Consider the following 25,320-nt stretch of genomic DNA (forward strand, 5'->3'; position numbering starts at 1 on the left):
CCCTACTCACCTCTTCCCTTTTTTTTGTCTAACTCTTTCACAGCCTATCCTTCCTTCAATATCCCATTCATCTTACCCTTTCCTATCCACGTCTGCCTTATTCCACAGTACTCCACTTCTCTGACCTACCTTCATGATAGTCCCCTCAATATTCCACCATACCCTATTCCACTGTACAATGTTTTTCTTTACCCTATTCACCTGTATGTGCTGTCAGTGGAATATCCAGTTGTTGGCTTAGTTCATGCTGCTGCATGGTCAAAACCCAACTTTTCTCCCTTGTCAACATTAATATTCATCATCACTAACATTGCTGAAAAATTGTGTATTCTGTCTTTACTGGCCTAGCTTGTTATACTGCCTTTACCCTATCCCACTCTACTTTACCCTATCCCACTCTCACACTATCCTTCACCGCCTCTGTAGTCTATCCTATCCAATAGTGCCCTGTGCCAATGTTGACATGCTGCCCCCTCTTTCTTACCCGTGACTTCTCCTCCAGTTTGGTCATCATGATAATATTGGCTGTGTGCTGCTCCCACACCATCCTCCAGAAGTCACCGAAGGTCTCAGGGAGGGAGCCCTGAGTGGCGATATAGGCATTCTGACGGCGGTAGCCATCAATATAGTTAGCGTTGATGTAGTCACTGCCTGGGACACCTGCAAAACAAGGAGACAGTGAAGGTTATGGCGCGTGGTGGGAAAGGACGGCGAGAGAAGTGTGCAAAGTGAGGAGGAGAATCAATTGTGACGGGCTGAAGTGAGTGAGAGAGGGGAGAGCACACAGAGAGAACCTGCTGAAATACCACACATTATTTTATGTTTGCCCGATGCATCGTGTGTGTGATGAATGGCATTAGGGTTGAATGTGTCTGCACCGCTCACACGGAAACACCCTTTGTTCATGTAATTTCTTTGCAGATGAACCTGACTCTTTCTTCTCATTCACGGTGAAATAATCTATATGGATTATTTAAAGTCTTTTGCCATGAAAGCAGGTTTATGTCCCAGTAATAAAGAGTGTGGATCATCTGAGGTCATGGCAGGGAGATTAATGTTTTCACAGGACCAAGCGTCCTTTGGTGTTGGATTGTTCAGCCGTCTTGTTTTATAATACATGCTAAGACGATCATGGGCCTAATCTGAGTATACTCTGGATGTGTCGCTTTGAATGGCAATATGACTGTAAGGCCGTCTCTGTGTAAGACTCGGCTGACACTGCTTGTCCTGGAAGGGATTGTGTGTGTGTGTGTGTGTGTGTGTGTGTGTGTGTGTGTGTGTGTGTGTGCGTGTGTGTGATGTGAGAGACCGTCTGTGTGTGTTTGATTTAGGATCAGTCCTGCTCATCTGGGGCCTAATACCATAATCCGAAAAATCACTGAGTCACAGCTCAAACATGCACACATACACCAAAACACCAATGTACACACACAGACATACACACAGACGTGTACGCGTACATTCAGCCGTGACCCGATTCTGCCGAAGTGGGACGCAAAACTCCCTTTGAGTCGTCTGATCACAGTTTACACTCAAAAAGATGGAAGTCAATGAGCAAACAGTAGAATCCCGTCAGGAAGAAACTCCTGCAGCTGATTCTCTTCTAGCATTTTATTTTATGGGCACGACACAGTTCCATACAGTCGTAAAACCCCGAGCCATCATCGCACACACACCGCAGACAGACACACAAACACACACACACCCAGACCCACACACACACACTGAAATGACAGAGGAGTGTGGGGTGTTCATACAACTTATTTTAAATGGGATGGAGACAGATGGTAAGAAGAGCTTCTAACACATGTTTGTCAACCTCAGTCTTTAAAAGACAGCTTGGCTAAAGGCTTTGATGTGCTACAACTTCATTGCAAGGGACTAGAGCAGAAGCACTGTGCAGATAAAACACACACACACACACACACACACACACACACACACACACACACACACACATCCAGTCATTGGTGGCTACACTGGCTTGGCAGAGAGTGTGTGTTCATGAATGTGTGGAGGAGACTGGGAGCAAAAGTGCATATCTGTGCTTGTGTGCATCCTGGGCATGTGTTTTAAATCTTTAGTATGTGTGTGTGTGTGTGTGTGTGTGTGTGTGTGTGTGTGTGTGTGTGTGTGCGCGTGTGTGTGTTTGGACATGCTCAGGAGTATATGTGTTTTCTAAGCTGAAAGAAAGACAGACAGCCAGAGCTCCAGGACAGGCGGGGGTGGAAGGGCTGCTCACACATGCTCTGCCCAGATAAGGCTCATCTGTTTGGGCTTGGCCTCCCACTGCCTCCCTCTCTCCACATTGGAGCTGCCAGTTTCTCTGCCTCAGGTCTTTCCCAGCTGAGGTGGGTGAGTGCGCTTCAAAACGCACACTGAGTACAGGACTGAGACTATTTTTTCTTCTCATTTTTTAGACCGTTCACAAATATGAAATCCAGGAAAATGGGCACGCCATCAAAATATATTAGCAACTAGGCTATAAATAAAGTGTAAGCCCAATTTATTTCCATATATATTAAAATGGACAAGTGAGAGACTGTATCAGTTGTATGATGAGGTGTCACAGAGGGTTGAAACAGCAGTTTGTTTGAACCCTGAAATGATAATTTTTATGGTGAAATCTGATGCAGGGACAGCATTTCCTATGTGTTGTATGGGAACAGGCAATGAAATACATCTGCATGGACTATTAATATCCCATTTGTCACGGACAGCAGTTCTCACACACACAAATCAAAACAAACACACTCAAATTCACGTGTATATACTTCAGTACTTGTGATGACTCTCACTGACACAATGCACTCCCAAGCCTCTCACCCCAACCTCATCCATCACAACTAAATGCCCAGTCTAAACCCTTACCATATCCTTAACCCTGAGACCAAGTCATAAACCTCAGACAGCACTTTAAAGGAGTGAGGAAGTGACCAAAATGCTCTCACTTCCTAAAAATGTCCTCATTCTCAACATCTGTACTCTTGTACAAACATAAGAGTGCGCACCCACACACACGCACATGCACACACACACACACACACACACACACACACACACACACACACACACACACACACAAACACACACTTACCCTCAATGCTGGAGAGTATAACCCTGGAGTGATCATAGGCAATGACGTTAGCATAGCGGTTCTTTGGTTTGTTGACCTCCAAGTTGGAGTTCTCCCACGTGAACTGCTGACCGGGGTCGACGGACTACAAGACACACAAGTGAAGGTCAGAGCAAAGAACAAAGACGAGCAGACAGACTTGCAGAATTATTACAGTTCTTTCATTTCAAGTAGTTTTAGACAGTGTTTGCATGGTTTAGTCAAGTGTTTCGTTTCCAGAAATGTTTTAGTTCTATTAAAAATGTAATTATTGGTCATACCAGTGTGTGGTGTGTCAGTAGGATTATGTTCTGAAAAATGGCCCTAGCATACATGCTTGGGAAATTCATTACAGCAAGGAACAAAAAAAACTTTTTTTTGTTTGAAATGTTGAAGAACTGTTATTAGAAATAAGTCAAAGTTCACTTGCGAAATAACCCGAGAACCAACAATCTTATTAAACTATCTTTTTGAAACCACTTTTTAATTCCTGTAGTGTTGTAAGACTTGGTTTATGTACAGTCTGTAACAAGATCAAGCATATTCTATGAGCATTACTGTTGCAACCCCCCAAGTGTTATATCTTAAAATCTGCCTCAGATGCAGAAATTGGCATCTAGAAAGACAAGAACTGGACAATCTCATCAATTTCAGCGTACAGGCATTGTCCAGTGTTGCTGTACCATAACCCCAACATAAGAAACCAAGTACAAATTGAAAATGAATAAGGCTTTATTGATATTGGAACCCAATATCCCATTTCTAGAAACAACAATGAGGTAGGGACTTTCCACTTTTGACAGAAAAATGGCTACCAGAGAAAGATGATAAAAGCACAATAAATTCCTCTGGGGGAGAAAGGATGGTTGTGTTAGACCAACACATTAAGTTCCTGGAGGGTAATTACAGTGTAACCATTACTGTTAGCTGGGAGAGGCAGACATGAGGTCATTATGAGGCTGTCAATGGAGAGGGACGAAGAGGAGAGAGCCAGAGCAGTTTAGCAATTCTGAATATTTTATGACACATAATTATGGTTTGGTTGGGGGAAAAATGGACAGGGGTGGTACTGGATGAGTGCATATATGTGTGTGTGTGTGTGTGTTTGTGCGTGTGTGTGTTTGAAGCAGCTTTCTATGCGCTGCCCAACATCATGTGTGTCTGATTATTACACCACAATCGTTTCTGGCCGCTCTCCCTCTCTCTCCCTCTATCCCTCCTCCATCCATCTCTCTCGTTCCCTCGTTAAGGGTTCAGTACCGAACAAAGCACACAGTCATGCAGAGAGAATGCGAGGCTCAACCGAGCGGTTCCAACTCACACCACAATTACATATGGCTTCTCCCTCACTGTCTCTTCCACCCTCCTTTCCCCTTGCTTTTCTCCCTGAAACATCCTCGCTCTGTTTTTCTACTCTTTGCATAATGTGTCCTTGTCTTCTTCGAAATACGTATCTATGTCACACACAATTTGTCTCTCTCTTGTGGTAGCCAATTAGAGCCTTATGTCTCCTTCTTCACCCAGAGGCCGTCAGTTTAAACAGATTTTTTTTTCTTTCTTTTTTTTTTTTTTTTGCAAGGAAAAGAAAACATTTTTACCCCTTTAATAGTTCTCTGTGGAGCTCATTGCAATGCCAGTTCCATTTGCAACACAGCCAGGGAAATATTGGGGAATATTTATACTGATGTGTGTTTTTTTTTTTATTGAGTACTGCAGTTCAGCACACCAAGCTCAGGCACATTGTTATCTCCATGTAGATGATTTTTTTTTGGTTCCACATTAACTGTGCTGCAAGTAGAAGAAAACTAATCAAAAAGCTTTTTTTTTTTTTTGCAGAGAACGCTTGCTTCCTGTATCTCTTGGTGAGTTTGTTCTCTGTCTTTATTCCTCTCTCCTCTTTCTCCACCAGAGGATTGATAACCATCTGGCTGTTAGCAAACTCTCTCTGAGCTTGCAATTTCAATTTCTCTCGTACATTTGTATAGATAACAACAAGACAGCAGAGAGAGGAAAATGTGCTTTATCTTGTATCGTTCTATGAAGACGAATCAAAATGCAACTTAACTGCGGAGACTATGTGAGGTGGAATCTACAGCGCTCGCTATTGAAATTGAAACAGCACAAAAAAAAAAAAAAGTGATGAGTGAAAGATCAATGTGTGTGACTGCATCAAAACCAGATGAATTTCCCAAGTTAAAGATTTTCAGGGACAGATAATCAGCATTCCTACCTCGTACTCTTGAGAGAACTTGAGATTGTCGTTTGCCTTGAGGCGCTCAATGTGATCTGCCAGCTCAGAGATGGGGATAGGCGGGTGACTTGCCATGCCTGCCGAGCACAGAAATAGAAAAAGAGGCCATTTCTATACACGTACAACTAAACTCTTTGGGAGGAAAATGTTAAGAGTTAGGATTCTCAGAGGATGTGTTGTTTAGTGTTCTGTCCATGGTCAGTGGAGGAAGCAAATGGAAGTGTTGTCTTTTCTTTTTTTTGTTAAGTGACCATTTTCTCTCTAGGCAGACAGACAGAAAGAACAATGTGCGTGTTCTGAAAGTTACTGAGGCACAATAACATGTCCTCAGAGTAAATGCACACTGCTGGTGAAGATAAAAAAAGACTATGACACAGGCAGTTAAAAAATTTAGCATGAAAAAAAACCAAAAAAAAACAACATATTTGGGTTTTTAAAGAAGTAGTCCAGAGGCATTTTGATGAAATGTTGTCAATTGAAGCAGCTTCATCCTATTTGGGATGGACGGTTAGTTAGCATGAAAATGGGAAGGAAAGAAAGAAAGAAAGAAAGAAAGAAAGAAAGAAAGAAAGAAAGAAAAATAATGACAACAGAGAGAAAAGGAAGATCCACGGTGGACTGAGACCAACTAACTTGACAAACGCCGATAACCACGGTACACTGATACACGGTAGGCTGAAAAGGGAAACAACACCAGGGTTAATCCTATTCATAAAAACACAACTAATACTTAGGAAGTCACAGATCCAACTAAACAGTGTTTGTGTGTGTATCCGTGTGCACGAGTGTCCAGTCTACCTGGAGTCTGGAAGTTAATTCTGCGTAGCTCCACAGGATCAGTGGGATGGTGAGATGACATGGCTTTGCTGCAAGGAAAACTGCCCTTCCTTCCTTCAGCCTCAGCTCTTTTTCTGTAACACAAAAACAGCATTTAGATGCACCTCAACCTATGCTCAACAAATTTGTTTATAAACTTAAGTATAACCTCAATTTCAGGGATTTGTATTGAAACTGACGGACCACAGTAATGTGAGTGTAAAACTTTGGAGAAAAGCCACTTAAAATTGTTATTTGAACATTTACAGGGATAGCTGTACTTCTAAGGAAATTTCTGTTTCAAATTCTAACCAGGGGTTTGGCTGACTGCTGGTTTAGTCTTGTGGCTTTTTATATGTTAATGGCCAGCTCATTGTCTGAGATAATGGTGGGTGTCTCCTTTTGTTCATAGTTTCCTCTGGAGTTAGAAGCGACACTAAAGCAATCGAAATGAAAAACTTCATGAAGTGCAGTGGCCACTGTTTCCTACTCTGAATATTTACAAAGTGATTTTATGGCCACGTCTTTATCTAGTACTCTGGCTAAATTGTATAACTTCCAGTGTACAATTTATCCAGTGCACTATAGGTTAATATGCAATCATCAGAGATCAGGATAATCCTGACTCTATTGGGATCTATTATCTGAAGTATTCTTTGCAAAGGCTTTTCAAGGAAAATATCCCTTAAGGACAGAGGAAATGGTAATAGATAGTGTTTGTTTACCTGTCAGGTTTGCTGGATCCAAACAGGGAGAGGGGGCAGATAAAAGAACAGACAAGGATGAATAACATTAGTGTCCAATCAAAAAATATCAGCAACTAAAGCAATGCTGAACTCATCATTCTGTCCCACTCAATAAAAACTGATCACGTTCTTATAACTTATGTTAGATATGTAAAATAGCACTTCCTGTAGATGTGAGGATGAACCGTGATTATAAATCAAAATGACAAAAAATGCATCCTCTGTTTTCACACAACACTGCCTACACATTATCACCCAGTACACTCTCACACTGTGACATCTCCTACATAATAACATGCTGGAAACATATAACAAAGTGCAACTCAGTTTTGAGGCACTAATGGCTGCAGACCACCACAGGTTACACTCCAGGGCTTATGAACTTTAAATTATTACCATAGAGGTTAATAATTTTGCTATGCCACATTGGTCACAGCAATTATCTGTGTGCGTTTACAAAGCTCTAGCTAGAAGACCAGATGATTATCATGAATTATGCTAATGAGCGATAATGTTATCTTCCCCTTTCTGCTCTGTTTGCTAACTTTTCTCCCTGTGTATAGATTTAAAAACAGATTACACAGAAAACATCGGCATTTCTATAAGAACCTGTGAGCGAAATTCATCCATGATTAGTAACAGATTGAGATGTTAATAGTCCCGTTGCCTCAGTGCAGAAGTGCAATAAATATAACTTAATGTAAGTCCTGCATGTGCCATAAATAATCGAAGCACATAATGAACCAAGCAGGCTTTGCTCACTCAGCTTTTGTTTATGACCTTGTTCTGTTAAAGGTGAATTGAAAGCTGCTGCTTGAGGCAAGACGGTCTATCTATAGGCATCAGGAGTATTCACAGTGGATCCACAACAGTTTTCATTTTCAGACCCCTTTAGTGAAAATACCTAGCGACAAATCTAGCGACTTTTTGGACAAACCTCATCTATTTTCCATAAACAGAGTCGCCAGTACTGCCCCATGAGTGAGAGGCACACCTTTCTCTGTGTCTACTCCGTTCAGTGAGCGGCAGAGGCGGAGCAGCAGTTCTGTCGCCTCTAACTTTCTCTCTGACTGATCATTTTACAAGTAAATATAGTTGGATTGACAGCACAGTCTTTGTCTTTAACTTATGTGTACGGTGGGCTTGTCAGACGATGTCGTGGTTATAAAGTCTGGATTTTAGTAGCAGAGCAGCAGCTTGGGAATAGCTTGGAAGTTAACATACAGTTTTAATGGGCTGCGTTTCAAGTTTCACCAGCTGACACTAGGCAAAATGCAAATATGACACAATGATGTAATGAATATGCTAATTAGCGCATTACATCATCTAGCGTCATTTAGAGACTTTTCCAGCAGGGCTTATCTACTTATCTACTACTCCCTTAAAAGCAGTTGTTTACTGTTTACTGCAGTTTTCTACTACGCCTTCAATTCTCACATTGACCATATGAAGTCTAGTCATATCGTAGAATTATATATATATATATATTACTATTTATTATATTTTGACCTTGTCTTGTTGATTTCCTTTATTCCTTCTCCCACCAACCCAACTGTTTTTATTTCTTCCTGGCTTCATCATGCTGCCTTTACCTCTTGAAGAGGAGAATGGCGATGACGATGCAAACGATGAAGATGACAGCCAGCACAGGCCCCACTACCCACAACAGCCCCTCCTCTTCGTCAACCATTGGCTTGGGATCCACATCCAATGAGGTCACAGGGTCAGAGTAAGGGCTAGTGGCATACATGGTCTGCAGGAAAATATGGTTTTATTGTGCATTTCCACACATAAATTAGACAAAATTGTTTTCAGTTGGATGAACTGTGTGTGAGAGTGCGTTTGTATTTTTACTCACATTCTCTGAGAGGTCTAGCAGCGCGAGCACAAAGAACACATACTCCTGTCCGTTCTGCAGTGGACGGTTGCGGAAGTCACCATAGTTTCGTCCGTCGCCTAGTGTGAACTCCAGGGGGAGGGTCTTAAAGTGAGCAGTGACATAGGCCCTGGGATCTGATTGGCCAGCCTGTCTGCGGATGCGAAGGGCACGACTGACACTCGTCCTGTTGATCTCTTTCAGAAGCTGAGAGGAAAGAAAACAGAGGACGGGTTGACATGGATAAACAGAGGAGACGGGAAAAGGACAGCGAGGAATTAGAGAACTGAAACAGAGGCAGCAAAGAGTTTAAAAGATGAGAAATGATAGAAAATGGTGGAATGAAAGCCTCATCAGTGAAGGAAAAATGGGCTGTATGGAGAAATATCACCTAAGAACAAATGTCTTCATCATCAACTGAATTTTCTACCGCATTGGGCACCATAAAAATGAGCTGCAGATGAAGATGAAGTCTTTAGAAAAAAGCAGGAAGTGGAATTAGATGGGAAATGGCATGTGAAAGTATTGATTGGATTAATCTAGCATAGCCAGACCTATCTGTTTTGGACTGAACAGGCAGTGGTTGGCCAGGTCACCTTTACATAATAAGATACAAACAGTCTGATATAACTTAGAGGGAAAATCTTACCACAAGGCTCAGCACATATCTTTCTTTATGTGATTTAATCTTGTTTATATAGCCTTATTACAGCACTACACCTATACATTTTCATCATTGTATGTCTTCCTTATCATATTTAATACTGATCATCTCCTTTTCCCTCAACATCATTATTTCCAAACAATAAGCTCTTAATTATGTTGTCTGGCTATCTATTAGTGACAGACTGTCTGCTCCATGTCTTACCTCATCCAGGTTCATCTGATCAGGCTCCTCCCAGGGATTCAGGAACTTTCCTCTCTGCTTCTTCAGTGGCACCACCACCACGTAGTAACCCCTGAAATAAAGCAAACATGCAGTGTGTTTAGACTCATGGAAATATACCATGGACTAGACATTTCTTCAATGTGTCAGTTTCCATGTCAGTTGTCCCTGTGCCCTTGAGCAAGACACTGAACCCCAAGTTGCTCCTGTCAGACAGGACAGCACCTTGCATGGTACCTCACTACCAACGTTGATAGTGTGTGTGTGAAACTGTAATGCTATATCGATTTACCATTTATTTCGTTTTTTTCTAAGAGTCAGATGAGAAAATTGATACCTCATATCTGTGCAGTTTACATGGATATACAGCTAGCTGCCCATTAGCTTAGCTTAGAGCCTGGAAACAGTGGGAAACAGGTAGACTGACTCTGTGTAAAGCTGCTCACTAATTAACATGTTATATCTCTTTTGTTTAGTTAGTTTAATTCAGTTGTTTAATTACTGAGCGTAAGAGGTGCTGGTAAGCAAAGCCAGGCTAGCTGTTTCAAGTGCTAAGCTAACTTGCTGCTGGCGATAGCTTCATATTTACCATACAAACATGTGAGAGTGGTATCAATCTTCTCATGTAGCAGCAGCAGCAGCAGCTATGAAGCATCAAGTCAAACAGTGTGGTTGTTTTTGGAACATGAAGCCATCCATGACTGAAGCCACGTGTTAAACAAAGACAATGATATCACTGGAGTAGGGAATTTTCAGTAGCAGTCAGACCACAAGAACCCATCAAGCAACGAGGTCACACACACCAAAATCATCCATGTGTCCTCAGTAGATGACTCACTCCAGAGCTCCATGTTGGCACTTAAGCATTCACTGTGCTGACAGTGCCGTGTGGTACAGTAGAAAGTAGCTTGTTACAGCTCTAAAGCAGAAGGAGTGAGCAAAATAAAATTATATGTGCTGAAATCTGAAAATTTTGCATTAAGAGAGGAGAGATTTGTTGGTCCAAAAATCTAATCAAATAAGAAAAAAATTACAGTTTGTGTTACTAAAGCCACTAACCTGGGAAAGACTGAGTCTAAAGGAGAAAAATGCTGTTTGGGACTCTGAAACACTCTAAAACACGCCTGAGGTGACAGATACAAATCACAGGAAAATGGCTCTGAGCACATGTGAGTAGCATGTGGAGTGATTCTGGCTGTGCTTGAAGGATGAATAGGAAGGTGTGCCTCCTCTTAGTGTCTATATTTGTTCTTGGTTACAAAAAAAAAAAACAGATAAGATTATCAGCTTTGTGCTTTCATTTGGCCTGTTGTGGGAGTTCTCAGACTATTGCTTTGCTGCCAACGCAGAGAAATCCCTCCTGATAGACCAATAAATGAAAAGCAGCAACGGGAGGAAATAGTGAAATTACCTCTCACGCTCTACAGAACAACTCATTTCACAACAACCTGACTGGAGCCAATTCTGCATTTATCACAACACTCGCACCTGTTCATTAAACTAAACCAGTTGTTTAACAACGCTGGCAAACATCCCTCACTCTGTCTTCCATCTCTACCTGACTTTAGCTGTGGTCTGCACAGTTGGTAGCTGCACAGTCACCATGCCGTCTGCGTTGGTTTTTCCCACCACGGTAGGTTTGGTCTTCAGGATGTCTGGGGCCGTGGTGGCAGTGACGCGGTGCTGCAGGCCCCCGGCGCTGTTGGCTCGGTTGGTGAGCAGAAAGGAGTACTGAGTGTCCGGCTCCAAGCCAGTGATCAGCTTCTGAGTTTGCTTGCCGTCCACTTCAACAGACTGGCCTTTTCCATATAGGATCTGCACATGGGGTGGGTCACATCATTGAGAGTTATATTTAATGCTGCATAGGCTAAAATGATACTGCAAACATAAAGTAAAGGATACTTTTATTCACCTGAGTAGAGAGAACCAGACATTTATTTGAGCTATTATTAAAGACTGTCCTTTACTTCACTTTCCCTGTTGTATATCTGATTATACTTTAGCACAAAGCCTCCCCAGTTTGCTTTTGGTTCTGTTCGGTGTTAATGCAAACCAAACACATCCTCTATTTATTTTACATTAAAAACCTTCCAGCAGCTCAAAGAGCATAATCCATTTATTTCCCTGCAGGCTTTATCAGCTATCAGACAAGAGGAGTTGAGTTTCATCAACAAGCAGCTTAACACCAAGAAAATTGGGCAAAACAGTAGGCAATGATATAATCCATTATTTTCAAATCAGCATGTGAACCATTGTAGAACATTTAATTTCACATCCCCACACCCCCATATCCTTTAGCCTTTATTTCTGACCTCGCTGTATTTGTTTGTACACTATTTGAGAACTGGCTGTTGAATTCTATTTTTCATTTAACTATATTTAAATGGTAGAGTGCGAATGTACTTACTGTGAAGGGTTGGGCAGGGTTCTTGTCTCGGATCTCCCAGGACAGCAGAACCGAGTTCTTCATGGCTGCTTTTACTCTGAAGTTGGTGGCAAAAACTAAGATACAGAAGAGGAGAAAAATAAAAGAAAGAAAGAAATAACATGAATTTGACTCCACAGTCTCATTTAATCTCTCTCCTGAACCAAACATAATGGCCTTACCTGTGTATCATTCTCTAGTACCAGTCTCAAGCTAACTATCTGCTCTGTTCAACACACAGTGACTGTGACTGGACAGGGACACTTGCCCAAAACCCAAGACTCTTACCTTGATTTGGGAAAAGGACGTTGGGTCTAAGACTACAGTGACAAGACAACGAAAAAGGACACGTAGGATGTTGTCATCAGATGTTGTGTGAGTGTGCGTGTGCATGTGGGACAATATATGCACAGTTGTGCTGTTAGGAAGCGCGTCTTGCATCCTGAGCAATGAAGATGGGTTGTTAGAAATTGAGTTAGTCCTACCTTCGTCCAGCCGCTGCGTCCTAAACTGGACACTGGGGCTGTACGGCCCAGGGCCGACAGCTGTGAACGCGCACACCCTGACATCATACACAGTATCGGCACTCAGACCCTCCAACAACACACTTGACCCTGGAGCGGGCACCATAACTTCTGAGGCGTTCCCTCGACTGTTTATATCCTTGTACAGCACTGAGTACTTTGCAATTTTTCCATTTTGCTCAATAAGAGGGACTGATTTCCAGGCCAGCCGGAGGGAGGTGGCAGAAGCCTCCTCAGAGATGATATTTTCTGGATATCCACTGGGGGCATCCTCTGAAGTAGTCACCTCCTTTACCGCCTCCTCTCCGTAGCCCATTTTGTTCCGGGCAGAGAGTCTGAACACATAGTTAGCTCCCTTGTGGATGTCCTGGGCGGTGTAGCGGTTCTCCTTGCTTGGGAACTCCACCACCGTAAAGGGAAGGACGTCGATGCGGCCAAAAGTGAGGCGGTACCCAAGGAGCGGGGTGGGTGGGTTTGGCGCTGGATACCACTGAAGCACGGCAGTACCTGAATCAGTGGCACTCACCATCAGTTTGGGCTTCTCAGGCACTAGAGAGAGAAACAGGGAGGGCAGCAGAGAGAGAGAGTGATGTTTTGATAACTAGAGGATAATTGCAAAGCACATTATTTATAACCTCAAGCAAAATTTGGTTAATATGGCATCACTGGCTTCTTACTGGCACAGCAAGGTTTGACAGAGTGAGACAAACCAATCCAGTGATTTAATGGAGACCACTGTCTCAAAGATATGTGTTTGCATGTGCTTTTGTAGCTCTATGTCTTTCAGTATGTTTGTGTAAGATTTTGTGTGGACACACTTACGTGGCAGGGCAGTGCAGACTGCAACAGGTTTACTGCGAGCACCATCGCCTTTGGCAGTGTAAGCCCCCACTGATACAGAGTAGGAAGTGTCTGCCTTCAGGTCCCCAAGAATGACCTCCTGCAGGACAAAAAAAAGCAGTGTCAGCAGTAAAAGGCAACTACTTTTGTGTGCCCTCGGGACAATGACCAGGACTTCAATTTAATAAAAAAAAAGTCTAGGTCAAATCCAGTCAAAAAGGTGCACCCTCCGACAAAAAAAAGCTACAGTTCTGTGCTTTTCTCTGATGGTGTCCCAGTACAGACGGTTGTTCAGCTCTTTTCTCAGGCCAGGAATTACATTTTGAAGTCATTTTTCTTTCTTTCATTGCTCACTTGGCAGGTGCTTATGGGAAATGTACTGGAGATTTGGTTTGTGATCAGCTCACCAAAACTCAGAATTCAAGACAACCACATCAAACAATCTCAACAGAGCTCAAAATATGGGCCATTCTTTACACAAAATATAACTTAAGACTCAAAATTAATTTAGATTTGTCTCCATCTGAACACTAAACACAATATTTTCTGCATTTCTTGGCCTGTAGTGAACATAAATAATCACAATATTTTGGCAATATCCACAAATTACTATGTGTTATCTATGTGTTTTCCCAGGGTCCCATGTTAAATGTTCTGGAAAAAATAGGTTTTCTTGGTTTTAAGCCCTTCTTCTTGTTGTTTTGGAGATTTCAAAGCTGTAATCTTTTAAAATATGACTCATCTACTCTCCATGCTTTGTTATTAATATTATTATTAACAATAATAATATTAAATAATTTCCTTAAATAAAGGTTTACTCACATATTCAGTTGAGTCATCATATTCCCACTGAACAATGGTGCAGCATAGGGAAAAGAGAAAAAGGAGAGAAACACACAATTCTTAATATTTGGGATAAAATCTAAAAGACTTAATTTGTGTCTTTTCTACAGTTAGGTCAGATGCATCTTTATCTGCAATAGAACTGTCAGTTATTGTGCAGGTATAAACAGATATAGGTCCATTATCTACACTGGACAGAAATTTTAAGCCTGTTTGACCTGACCAGGCCAGAATCTTTTATTTTAAAGGAATAGTTCTACATTTTGGGAAATATGCTTAATCACTTTCTTGCCAAAAATTACATGAGAAGATTAATCTCACAGTCATTTGTTCACTAGTGAAGCTACAGCCAGCAGCTGGTTAGCTGGTTAGCAAGACCAGAAACAGAATCTGCAGCTACCAAAACAGAAGTTTAAAAACTTCTGAGTAAACAAATGGGACATTATGTGTTAATTAGCAAGCTGATTTTTTTTAACCCTTGGGCAACATTAGGCTAGCTGTTTCCAGTCTTTATGCTAATCTAAGCTAACAACCTGACAGCTGTAGCTAATGGACAGATGTGCAAGTGGCAGCCTATTGAAATAATCCTTTACAAACTTACAAACAAACTTAAAGAAGGTTTCTGCTCAGTTCATTTATTTGTTTTTGATCATTTGTCATCTCTTATTATATTTAGCATCATCCTGTGAGTCATAGAAGAAGTTGATATGGAAGCAGTGACAGATTGCTGCAACAGATTGCTGCACTGTGTATTGTGCAATTGTACAGACAAAGAATAAGAAAAAGAAATCAGGGCAAAATGTTTATCTTATCTATAGTAATAACCAGATGGCCACATGCTGGCTCTCTCATCTGAGAAACATATCCATGTAAGCCCATGAGTTGGGACAAACTCACGCAATTCAAAATAAACATTACTGTACAATAAAAGAGATGCACATATAGAATATGGCTTTGGGTTTTATTAGGAATTACTAAACAGTCCCTGACACAGTTAATTTTTTTATATAAGGTGTTAGAGAGTATATGTTAGTGTTACCTGCGAGTCCTCTATGAGGATGTCCTTGATGAAGGGCTGACCCTGAGGCTCGCCGTAGTTCATCCTCACATAGTGGACTTGGTAGCCTCTGATCTGACCGTGCTGCCGTTCGGGCGCTGGTGCTCGCCATTTCACCCTAATGGCCGAGGCGTTCACAGTCTCTGCCTCCACCCCTCGCGGAGGACCACTTGGAACTAAAAATGCATTTTGGGAAGAGGTCAAGAGTCACAGATGATGGGCACTCAAACCTCTCAAGTAAAGGCCTTTCAGTTTAGTGAAGTTTTTTGTTCTAATGAAAAATAGATTTTTAGGGGCAGATAAAAAAAATACTCAAAAGCTAAAAAAATTTAAAAATACAACCCTCCAAAAAGTCTAAAACTGCTCTGATGTCTTGGAAAAAATTCAAAATAGTAAAAAATGAGAGTGCTTGAGGAAAAACATGGAGGAAAAAAGCAGTGGAGGATAAGAAGCAAATGTAGAGAAAGATAAGAATGGCAGATAGAAAAGGATTTGTTGCCAGGGGCAGATTAACAGTGGCAGGCAGTCAAAGAGAAAATACTGTTATCAAGAAAAACCTCTCTCGTGCTGCCAAGAACTACACTTCTCACAAAAAGAAGAAGAAGAAAAAAAAAAAAACACTGAGAGAAAAAAAAAACTTCAGCCACCTCTTGCTATCTGACTGACCCACGCATAAGCACTCTAAAGAAAGCTGGAGTCAGAAAAATTCCTTATTGCAGAGATGAGGAGAATGAGCATGAATATCAAAAAGTATCACTGAGAATATTACAAATTGCTCTAGGCACAATAAAATAGATCGATTAAAAGTTAGCTGAAAGATATTCAAATAGTTGTGAAGGAACTGGAGATGAGTTGGAAGGACAGAAGGTCAGTAAGAAAAGCCAAGGTGAGGAAAGGCCAAGGTACAGCTCTAGCCAAAGGGCTTGTTTTGGTATTGTTAGTGGGGAGTATTGTTATCCTAAGACAGGGAAATCCCAACCACACCTTTTCCCCAAAAAACAGGGGATTTAGAAGAAAAGGGAAAGTGTGGATAAAAGAGGCTGGTAAAAAAAAAAAAGAGGGTAAAAACGGCTGCTGGAGAAAAAAGGGTTGCAAGAGAAAGCAGCGGTGAGGGAGTAGCAGGAGGAGATTTCCGGATGTTGGAGGCTTCTGCCAGTTATGAAGGAATAAAGGAGAGGTTTTCCAAACTGGAGGGTCTGACAATAGTTCTTAAATGCATCATCCGTTTAGACTGCAGCTCAAGAATAGACAAAATGCCTTAACTGGCAGGTGGAAGAAGCTTGCTGTTAGTTTAGGTTGCTTTGAGCTCATTAGTGCTATGTTAAGTGAGTTAGAGGTAACCATTGTTAGTGGGGCGGACCATCCTAAGACAGGCATGGGATTTGTTTTGGAACATACCGTCCTCCTCGGTGCGGATAAGCAGCTGTAAACTTTCTGGTCCATCCCCAGCTTCCGTCTGCGCTCGTACCGTTATGCCATACTCAGTCCATTTCTCCAGGTTTTCCAGGAGATAGGGAGAACTTTCCGGAGGAATTCCATCAATTCTTTTAGACGTTTTGTTGCCCTCTGTGGTGGAGTACTGGATGGAGTATCCCGTAATGATGCCATTCTGAAACTCCAGAGGAGGCGGACCCCAACTTACCAGGATGCTGGTAGAACTGGGACTGGTGCATGTGATGTCCTGGGGAGGTGCTGAAGGAACTGATTGGCCAGTTTTTGAGGAAGCACAGTCGGGGGTTGTTTGGGTAAATGTTATTTGGTTGTGTGTGCAAGTTGTTATTGGTGGGTGGAGGGGTGAGGGAGTGAGGTTTGCCGTTGAGGAATGGGGATGAAATTGAGCAGACGAGAGACAGAGAACAAAAGACAAAGAAACATAAAATGAAAACAAAACACTGGAGAACTGAAGCTCGTACGAAAAATGACCCTGTGACTAGAAAGCAAGATGGCTGAACAAAGATACTGAATGATGGGTGTCAACTTCTGCTTTTGGTAGAAATGCTTGATTAATGAAAACGAGTGAATGACTTAAAAGAGATGCAACACAAAAACACTGACTAGACCTTTAACACACAAACATACCTTCCCATAACTTACTTGTCCTTACAGCCTACCCAAGCCTCTGTGCATGATCCATGATGGAGTTCTCATCATCTCTATCTACAAACCTCTGGCTTCTTACCTTGTTTGCACTGAATCTCTTACAGACCTCAGGTTGATGGCCAACAAATGAAGTATTTGCTATCAGTCATAATTATTTGCTCAGTAACGTATTTGCTGAAAACCCTTCACTGAGGTTAAGTTCTGGAAACCATAAGTAAGTTATCTGGCGCTATATTTGTTGAAATATCAAATCTGAGGTCAGTTAAAGTCTGGACTCACGGTTGCCCCATTTTGTGACAATGCAAAAAAGCAACAATGCAAATTTATGATGGTAAGATCTTGCATTACATAAATACAGTATGTGGTTCAGTTTTTGTCTCAATTGTCATTTTTGCATTGTCAAAAACACACACTTGGACGCACACACACACACGCACGCAGGCACACACACACACACACACACACGCACACTCACACACAGTAGTGTGTGTTGTTAGACCTACGCGTCTGTGGCGTGTCGATGGACACTTCATTGGTATACGCTCCGATTCCATGTTTGCTCCTTGCAGCCAGCTGGAAGGTGTAGGTGGAGAAAGGCTTCAAGTTCTTCAGCAGGTAGGAGGTGGTTGGCTCAAAGCTCATTTTCTTCTGAAGGGACATCGGATTGTGAGAAAGAAAAGCAGAAGAAAAAGGTTGTACCACTTATTAACTACAGGGTGTTAAAAAGAACAGCATGGACTTTTCAGTTCCCTTTTAATATCGACATCAATTAATCTTCTGTCTGCTCAACCATCCATCCAGTCAAACATCCGCCCTTTAATCTGGTATCATAACTAAAACGTGCTCTCAGCTACAAATCCAAAGTGAAGGATGAAGTCCCTCTCTTCAGCCTTACCTCCTCTGTGTCGTCAACTCGTCGGTAGACCAGTTCATATCCTGTGATCTGGTTGTCTGGGCCACCCTGGGGTGGGGCCACCCAGGACAACAGGATACTGGTCTCAGACTTGGCCTCACCCTTAAATTCTGATGGTTGGGATGGTACTGCAGAGTTATTGAAAACCAGGATTAGCAAATTTCCATTTGGTTGTATGATGATGATGATGATGATGATGATGATGATGATGATGATGATGATGATGAGTGCACACATTTTCAGTGTTGCATGGCATATCTGTCTAGTACTTTATGTGCACACACGCAAAACCTGACATTCATCTCTTACCTCCAGTTTTGGCTATAATCTGCAGGTCCTGGGACAGGGGCCCGTCTCCGACAGAGGTGAAGGCCAGCACTCTGATGTAATAAGTCTTGTTAGGAGTCAGACCCTGGATGGTGATGAAGTTGGCGCTGCGCACCATCTGCTTCTCCCACTGCACAATAACAGACACACAGGGCAATGAATGAATGCAAGTCGACACAGATACACACTCGTGTATTAGATACACGCAGACAACACAAGTTATCAGTCAGCTGTGGTTAATAAAAAGTGACAGCAAAGTTAGACGAATCCATGCACACACAGGTGCACACCTGGTTGACTGGCAGCGTGTTGTCTAAGGTGTAGTACACTCTGTAACCGACCACCTGTCCGTTAGGTTCCTCTGGTTCATCCCAGTGGATGATTGCTGTTGTTGTGCTCAGCATACGACCTCTGACCTGCAGGGTAAACAGAAAAGAACTTCAGCAACACTGCGCTTGGGTAAAATGTACACTGTATTTTTACTGGAGAAAGTTTTGTTGAGGTTTTTTGAGAACTGAAAGTTACTTGAGGCGTTAACATCTGAAAATCACATTCTGAAATCAGGATTTATGTAATACTCTACATTGTCCCTCAAAATAGCAGGCAACTAATTATATTGTATAACAGCCAAGTTTGAGATAAAGTTCTTGTAAGAGAAAAGAATATAACAGATTGATATAGGCGCTGAAAAATAAAGGCAACTTGTTTTTTATCTTTTAAAACCACATGTTTATTACTATACTGTGAAAACTTCAGCTTTGTTAAATTCAAGGTCTCATGCAGACCTGTCGTGGAGGCGAGGAGGGGGCCTGCTCGGCTGTGCGAGCCTCCACCACCTCGCTGGATGGGCCCTGGCCAATGGTGTTAACTGCTGCCACCCGAAAGTCGTAGTGGGAGTAAGGGCTGAGGCCACCCACGCTGTAGCGGGTCGTGGCAATGCCATCAATCTCTTTATATGGGTCCTCTGAGCCTTTGGCACGGTGCTGGAGAGGAAAAGAGGAAGAGAAGATTATCCATCTCTGTACAGAGGAAGCTCTACGTATAGCTCTATCTATATACATTACAGTAATACACAGGCAGTTACACCAATATTATAGTTTAGTGGTGTAACGGTCTGTGTATTACTGTAACAGCATGCTCTTTTCTATGAACCGGGATTAATGCCAAAACATGCACAAAATAAGAGTTACCACATATTTAATGTGGGTTGATTTTTGTGAATCAAGAATTCAGTCACTGCTGTTTAAGCAGTTTGTGTTTCATTCTTACACTTCATTTCATTACACTGTGTGGGCACAGAGTACTCACAAGACACATGAATTTCATATGAGCTATTTGGCAATTTTATTACTATCAGGAGAGACAAGGGGCTCTTTTCTTTTGCAGCCCTACTTAGTGATTTAGGCCGTTAATAACAGTTTATGTTCCTATAAAAATCTAGTGCAGCTCTGGTCCTTTGAAGTTTTGTGTCTCAGAAACCTGTGTGCACAAGCAGCAGTCCTGTGCGGTGGGTAGTGCATGGGTAAGAGCGAAATGTGTGTGTGCTTGTGTGTCTGTCACACACCTGTATGATATAGTAGGAGACGGGTTCAGGGTTGCCAGAGTCCCAGGTGAGTGTGATGCTTGTTGCAGTTCTCTCCGTCACCACAGGGGTGCCAGGAGCCTTTGGCAGAGCTAACAGGGAAAAAGAGAGAGAGAGAAATCTCATGCACAAGAAAATGAAAAAAACAGTCAAATTATGGAGATTTAAACTTGTACTGACTGAAAAAGTTGGAAACAATTTAATGATGACACGAGCTCAGAATCAGAATGATGCCATGACCGTAATCGCTACACAACAATTAGAAAAACAATTATGAACTAAATTAGTTTGATGAATGGACAAAACAAATCCTGTCAGTTCAGACACTTGTTATCTATCACTTCAAAGGGAGTTTTAACTCACCACATATGTAATCCAAATTAAAAACCGTGTATACTGACAAACTAAATACAAGCTTGGTGATAACATCGAAATGGGTCATCATAGAAAACAGCAGTCAGAGAAAAATGAGTCTGTGGCCAGCATCCGAAACATGAAAAGTGGAGACGAGAAGACCATTTTCTTGTAGAATTCCTACAATATTAATTTAATATCAAAATTTCCCCAAACACAAACAGCAAAACTTTGTCCTTTCCCTTAGTTAGAAGAGGTCTTTCTTCTTTATTGTAACAAAGAGAATTTTCCTGATTTCCTCTTTTTATTTCTCACTTTAGTGACAAATTATTTACTTTGTTTATTCATATATTCTGTATATATATATATATATATATATATATGTATAAAGCACTCAGGAAAGAGAATTACTTGACTTGTCTTGACTTTTTGTGTCTTTTATAATGGAAGTGTTTCTTCAATTGCACAACACATCAAGTGCTCATACACAGAGAGAATGCACTGTGGTATTGTCTCCTTAAAAACACTTTGCTCTTTTGAATTAAGTCATAACCAAAGTCTCACTCGAGGCAAGGTCAAACCATCACTTCACTCTCCTCTCCTCACATACATGGTGATGTACCCACCTTTCACAATAATCTGTGCCACCGCCTCAATCACGCCTAACGTCGACATGGCGACGCACGTGTAATTGTTGGACTGTCGTACGTCCGTCAGTTCCAGGACGTTGCGGCCGATGGGCATGTCATCCTCGGGCGTCAGGTCCTCTGCTCCCAGCATCCACTTCACGTAGGGCATGGGCGAGCCCACTGCTACACAGGTGATGTTGACGTTCCCCCCTGGCATGATCTCGCTGTCCGCTGGGGGGATGGAGAAGCGAGGGGGGACACGACGCACTGGACCAGATGGCAATGAAAGCAGGAAGGCAGAAGGAGGACATGATTAGAAATTCATGACAGTGTTGTTCAGCAGAGTGCAGTACAGTGGATAACAATCAGGGTCTATACGCTGGAGGATGATTATCTTTTTGTAGTGCCATGTGCTCTGAGATGAAGTTTTATGGCATTCAAAGAAGACTGCAAGCATTCAGACAGTCTGATACATCACCACTATGGCGCATGTGATATCAAAATGTTTTATTCATGGTGTTTTTAGGTGTGCTTCAATAAATATTTTATGAACTGAAACACAAAAGATGCCCATGAAAAAAAAAAAAAACCAAAAACTCACAGCAAACACACATGCACTCACAGGGAAAAAAGAGAGGAGAAGAATGCACAGTACAGTACATCTCAAAGGAGTAAACTGTACAGGCAGGTTTAAACCCTCAGTACCACACATAAAACAGCCGAGACACACAAACACAAATGGCAGTTTAATGGAAGAAAAGCAAATACTCAGGAGAGACTCAAAAGAGCCACACAGTCGTTACAATACCAACCTTCTCGCAGCTCTGCAGAGGGAGGTAGGACAGAGCGCGGCGGGAGGAGGAGGAAGATGAAGAGGAGGAGGAGGGGAAAACGGAAAATATCAGAGAAGAGACAGGAGACAGAGAGAGAAAACAAGTTAGACAAAGGGGCATGGCAAGGTGGCAACAGACAGAGTGGAAAGCCAAAGAGAAAAAGGGAAGAGAGACAGAGAGAGAGAGAGAGAGAGAGAGAGAAATGAGGGGAGGAAAGAGAGGCCATAAATGGCCAGTGTGTTGGTGAAAGCCTTCCACTGGCGGCTGTCTCCATAGACCGCCTGTCAAACACTCACTGAGCAGCACCGCAAGATTTTACTGGCCCTGCAAGCACTGTTAGACGCACATCACTGACTCTGCGCTGTTTGTGTGTGTCTGTGTGAGTGTGCGCGCGTATTTATATATATATATATATATATATATATATATATATATATTTATATATTTTTTGCGTATGACATAGATGTGTGTGTTTTTGTGTGTGCACCCAGTCGTGTGTGTGTTTATTTCTTATCCCCGGGAGTGATGTTGGAGTCAGAAAAGCATGCTACGCTGTTTAAAGCTTTTTTCTTTTCCTTTTTCCTTTTTTCTTTTTTGGGTTGGGATGGTGGCGGTGGGGGGAGTTGGGGGCAGACAACAGAGCAAAAGGCCCCGGGAATAAAAATGTCTCTAAGATGCAAACATTTGGTGGGTATGAGTGTGTGTGTGTGTGTGTGTGTGTGTGTATGTGTGTGCGTGCGTGTTTGTATGTGTATGTGTGTGTGTGCGTGTGTGTGTGTTGAAGGAAACAGTGCCTGAGGAAGTGAGATGCCTGTCAGATTTGGGGAGAAACACAAGTCTTAACCAGACAATGATTTGGTTTTTCTCTGAGGTCTAAAGGCTAACAAGGGAGGGCAGAGAGATTAATAGCCTGAGTGAAACATTCAGCCCTGCCTTAACTTGACGTGGAGGAGCTCTCATTTAAAAACCATCCTGTTTTATGACTCTACAGATAAAGAATTGTAAAACATGGAAAGTTTAATAGCATCACATCACATTAATATGATAAAAGCACATTCCTAACAGAAGGTGTCTATGTAAAAAAAAAAAAAAGAAAAAAAAAGAAGTATGAATATCTTCTATGAAAAGATGTCCTAAACTGCACATTCATTATCAATGTAATCCTTACACCTAAGTGCTCTAATTGCACTGGCTGGTGGCTGGCTGTTATCCCTCTCTTACCTCTGACATAGAGGTTAGCTGGGGTGGAATAGCGTGTCCCATCGCTGTTGGTGGCAACACACTCATACTTCCCCTGGTCTGACTCCTCACTCATCTCTATCTGGAGGGCACCTGGATGGATGGAGGGAAGGAGAGGAAGAGTAGAAGGTAGAGAAGGGAGAGAGAGAATCACACAGAAAGATAGAGAGGAAGAGAGAGCAATCACACAAAACTGGACGACATCAGATAACTGGGTATAGTCCATAAATACATCAACATACAAATGGTAAAAACTGTAGAAAGGGTAAATGAGACTGAGTTTTCAGCAAAAACAGGCTGAACTCTGTATGAAGAACAAGGGGCTAAAAAAGGAGCCAAGTCTATAGGGAGACATTAGCAAGTTTCTACCACTGTCAGCAAGACTCTGCCTAAAACAGGGGTCGGCCTCCTGATTTAGAAATGGGAAGACAACAAAAATAAAAAATAAATAAAGAAAGAAAAAAAAAGCACTGACACAAAACCTGCAAAAACGGAGAATGTAGTCTTCATGCAAGGCAGAAACAAATAAACCAAGCAGCCAAAATGTGGAGAAATCCAGTCACAAATACAGCGTTTAGAAAATTCTTTGCTGAAAATTGAGATGCAGTTATATTAGGGAGCAAATCATGTTTCAGTTTTCATGATAAAATTTGACAAAGATATTGCCATGGCAATAAGGCACCCCCAACCCTTTCGGATCCACCAATGGGATCAGGAGTGTGATGTCATTTTAAAACACACCCAATAAGGAGGTAAAGACATCAAGCGACCTCCATCAAGGCCAACAGATAAAAAAACAAAAAGGAACGACATACGCAAAGCCTTGGGAAGGGACCGATGCTTTCTCGCTCCCTGAAAATAGAAAAACTGTCAAAAAAGTCAACCAGAGGTTTTTTAAAGATGGTGTGGTAAGGCAAAAAAGCGCCCATAAAAACTTTATCAAAAAAGTGGTTGTTTGGGGCTTTTTATCGGTAATGGGAGAGAAAAGAGAAAGTAATGGTAAAAAACCATGAAGAAATGCATGTGTGTGTGTGTGTGTGTGCGCAGGTTTGTGTGTTTATGTGTGTGTGTGTGTGTGAACACACTAATGTCTGCAAGTGTGTCTGAGTCTTCACCATCTGGACTTTTCAGGCTGAGCGAATAACAGCTGGGAGGGAAAACAAAAGTGGGGCGTTTGATTGGGCAAATATAGACAAGGTAGAAAGACAGGCTGGGCCAAGCTTAGGTTAAGATCCCAAAAAAAAGAAAAAGAAAAAGAAAAAGAAAAGAAAAGAAAAGAAAAGAAAAAGAAAAGAAAATCAGGTCATAAAAATTTTTTTTTTAAAAAGCAAAGAAACACAGGTAAAAGTGACAGTATGCTTTGTTACCTCAAACTAAGCAACTAAAAAAAAAAGAAAAAAAAAAAACAGGTTGTAAACTCATCATGCTTTATATTGGAAACAAAGAATATGTAAAAAGCTAAATGATGTTAAACTGGTGAATACAGAAGAGAGATCACAATATGGCGAGGAAGGAAGCAATGGATTTCTGTGTTATAGAGTGAACGTTGAGGCTGAGATGGAAAAATGAGAGGATGAAGAGAGGATGAAAGACGAGAAGAGGGGAGGTGATTAAAAGTCATAGTATCATGAATTGCTTGCTCAATTCCAATTCCCCCTCTTGCGCCTGCTGCAGATCTGAAGCAGCTGGATGGGTCTGACCAATGTGGCAGAGTCTTGAGTCTTTTGGACTAAAACCCATATTGATGAACCCATCCAGAGCTGCTTTGTTTTTATTAGTTTTTTAAAGATCTGTAAGACAAGCAGGAACCAGGGGTTGAAAAGGAATCGGGCCACTGTGTCATGTTGGTCCTCCCAGCAGTCTTACCTCGTATGGGCGTGCCACCTGAGTGGGCAATGAATGCACGAGATTAGAGAAGGAAAAGAAGAAGAAAATGTTAGTACCACAGAAGGGGAAGGGGATAC

General features: G+C 41.8%; 1 protein-coding gene across 1 annotated transcript in view; it reads right to left on the minus strand.

Moving 5' to 3' along the window:
• ptprdb (protein tyrosine phosphatase receptor type Db) overlaps positions 1–25,320 on the minus strand; it is an 89,616-nt gene that overhangs the window by 12,903 nt on the left and 51,393 nt on the right. The window contains exons 6-29 of the mRNA XM_087177365.1: positions 23,339–23,449; positions 21,282–21,551; positions 20,284–20,393; positions 19,505–19,702; positions 19,010–19,135; positions 18,702–18,849; positions 18,375–18,520; positions 17,983–18,127; positions 16,778–17,080; positions 15,362–15,555; positions 14,302–14,328; positions 13,462–13,579; positions 12,601–13,188; positions 12,098–12,192; positions 11,249–11,505; positions 9,673–9,763; positions 8,787–9,011; positions 8,521–8,681; positions 6,908–6,919; positions 6,165–6,277; positions 6,000–6,041; positions 5,346–5,443; positions 3,098–3,221; positions 485–660 (exon numbers count right to left, since the gene is read on the minus strand). Of these exons, the coding sequence (XP_087033491.1) occupies positions 485–660; positions 3,098–3,221; positions 5,346–5,443; positions 6,000–6,041; positions 6,165–6,277; positions 6,908–6,919; positions 8,521–8,681; positions 8,787–9,011; positions 9,673–9,763; positions 11,249–11,505; positions 12,098–12,192; positions 12,601–13,188; positions 13,462–13,579; positions 14,302–14,328; positions 15,362–15,555; positions 16,778–17,080; positions 17,983–18,127; positions 18,375–18,520; positions 18,702–18,849; positions 19,010–19,135; positions 19,505–19,702; positions 20,284–20,393; positions 21,282–21,551; positions 23,339–23,449 (3,878 nt within the window). The remainder of the gene's footprint in view (positions 1–484; positions 661–3,097; positions 3,222–5,345; positions 5,444–5,999; positions 6,042–6,164; positions 6,278–6,907; positions 6,920–8,520; positions 8,682–8,786; positions 9,012–9,672; positions 9,764–11,248; positions 11,506–12,097; positions 12,193–12,600; positions 13,189–13,461; positions 13,580–14,301; positions 14,329–15,361; positions 15,556–16,777; positions 17,081–17,982; positions 18,128–18,374; positions 18,521–18,701; positions 18,850–19,009; positions 19,136–19,504; positions 19,703–20,283; positions 20,394–21,281; positions 21,552–23,338; positions 23,450–25,320) is intronic.

Source organism: Seriola lalandi, unplaced genomic scaffold (genome assembly GCF_002814215.2).
Source record: "Seriola lalandi dorsalis isolate HSWRI2012SDOR001 ecotype SW California unplaced genomic scaffold, Sedor1 jcf7180002054591, whole genome shotgun sequence".
In the NCBI taxonomy this organism is placed as follows: domain Eukaryota; kingdom Metazoa; phylum Chordata; class Actinopteri; order Carangiformes; family Carangidae; genus Seriola; species Seriola lalandi.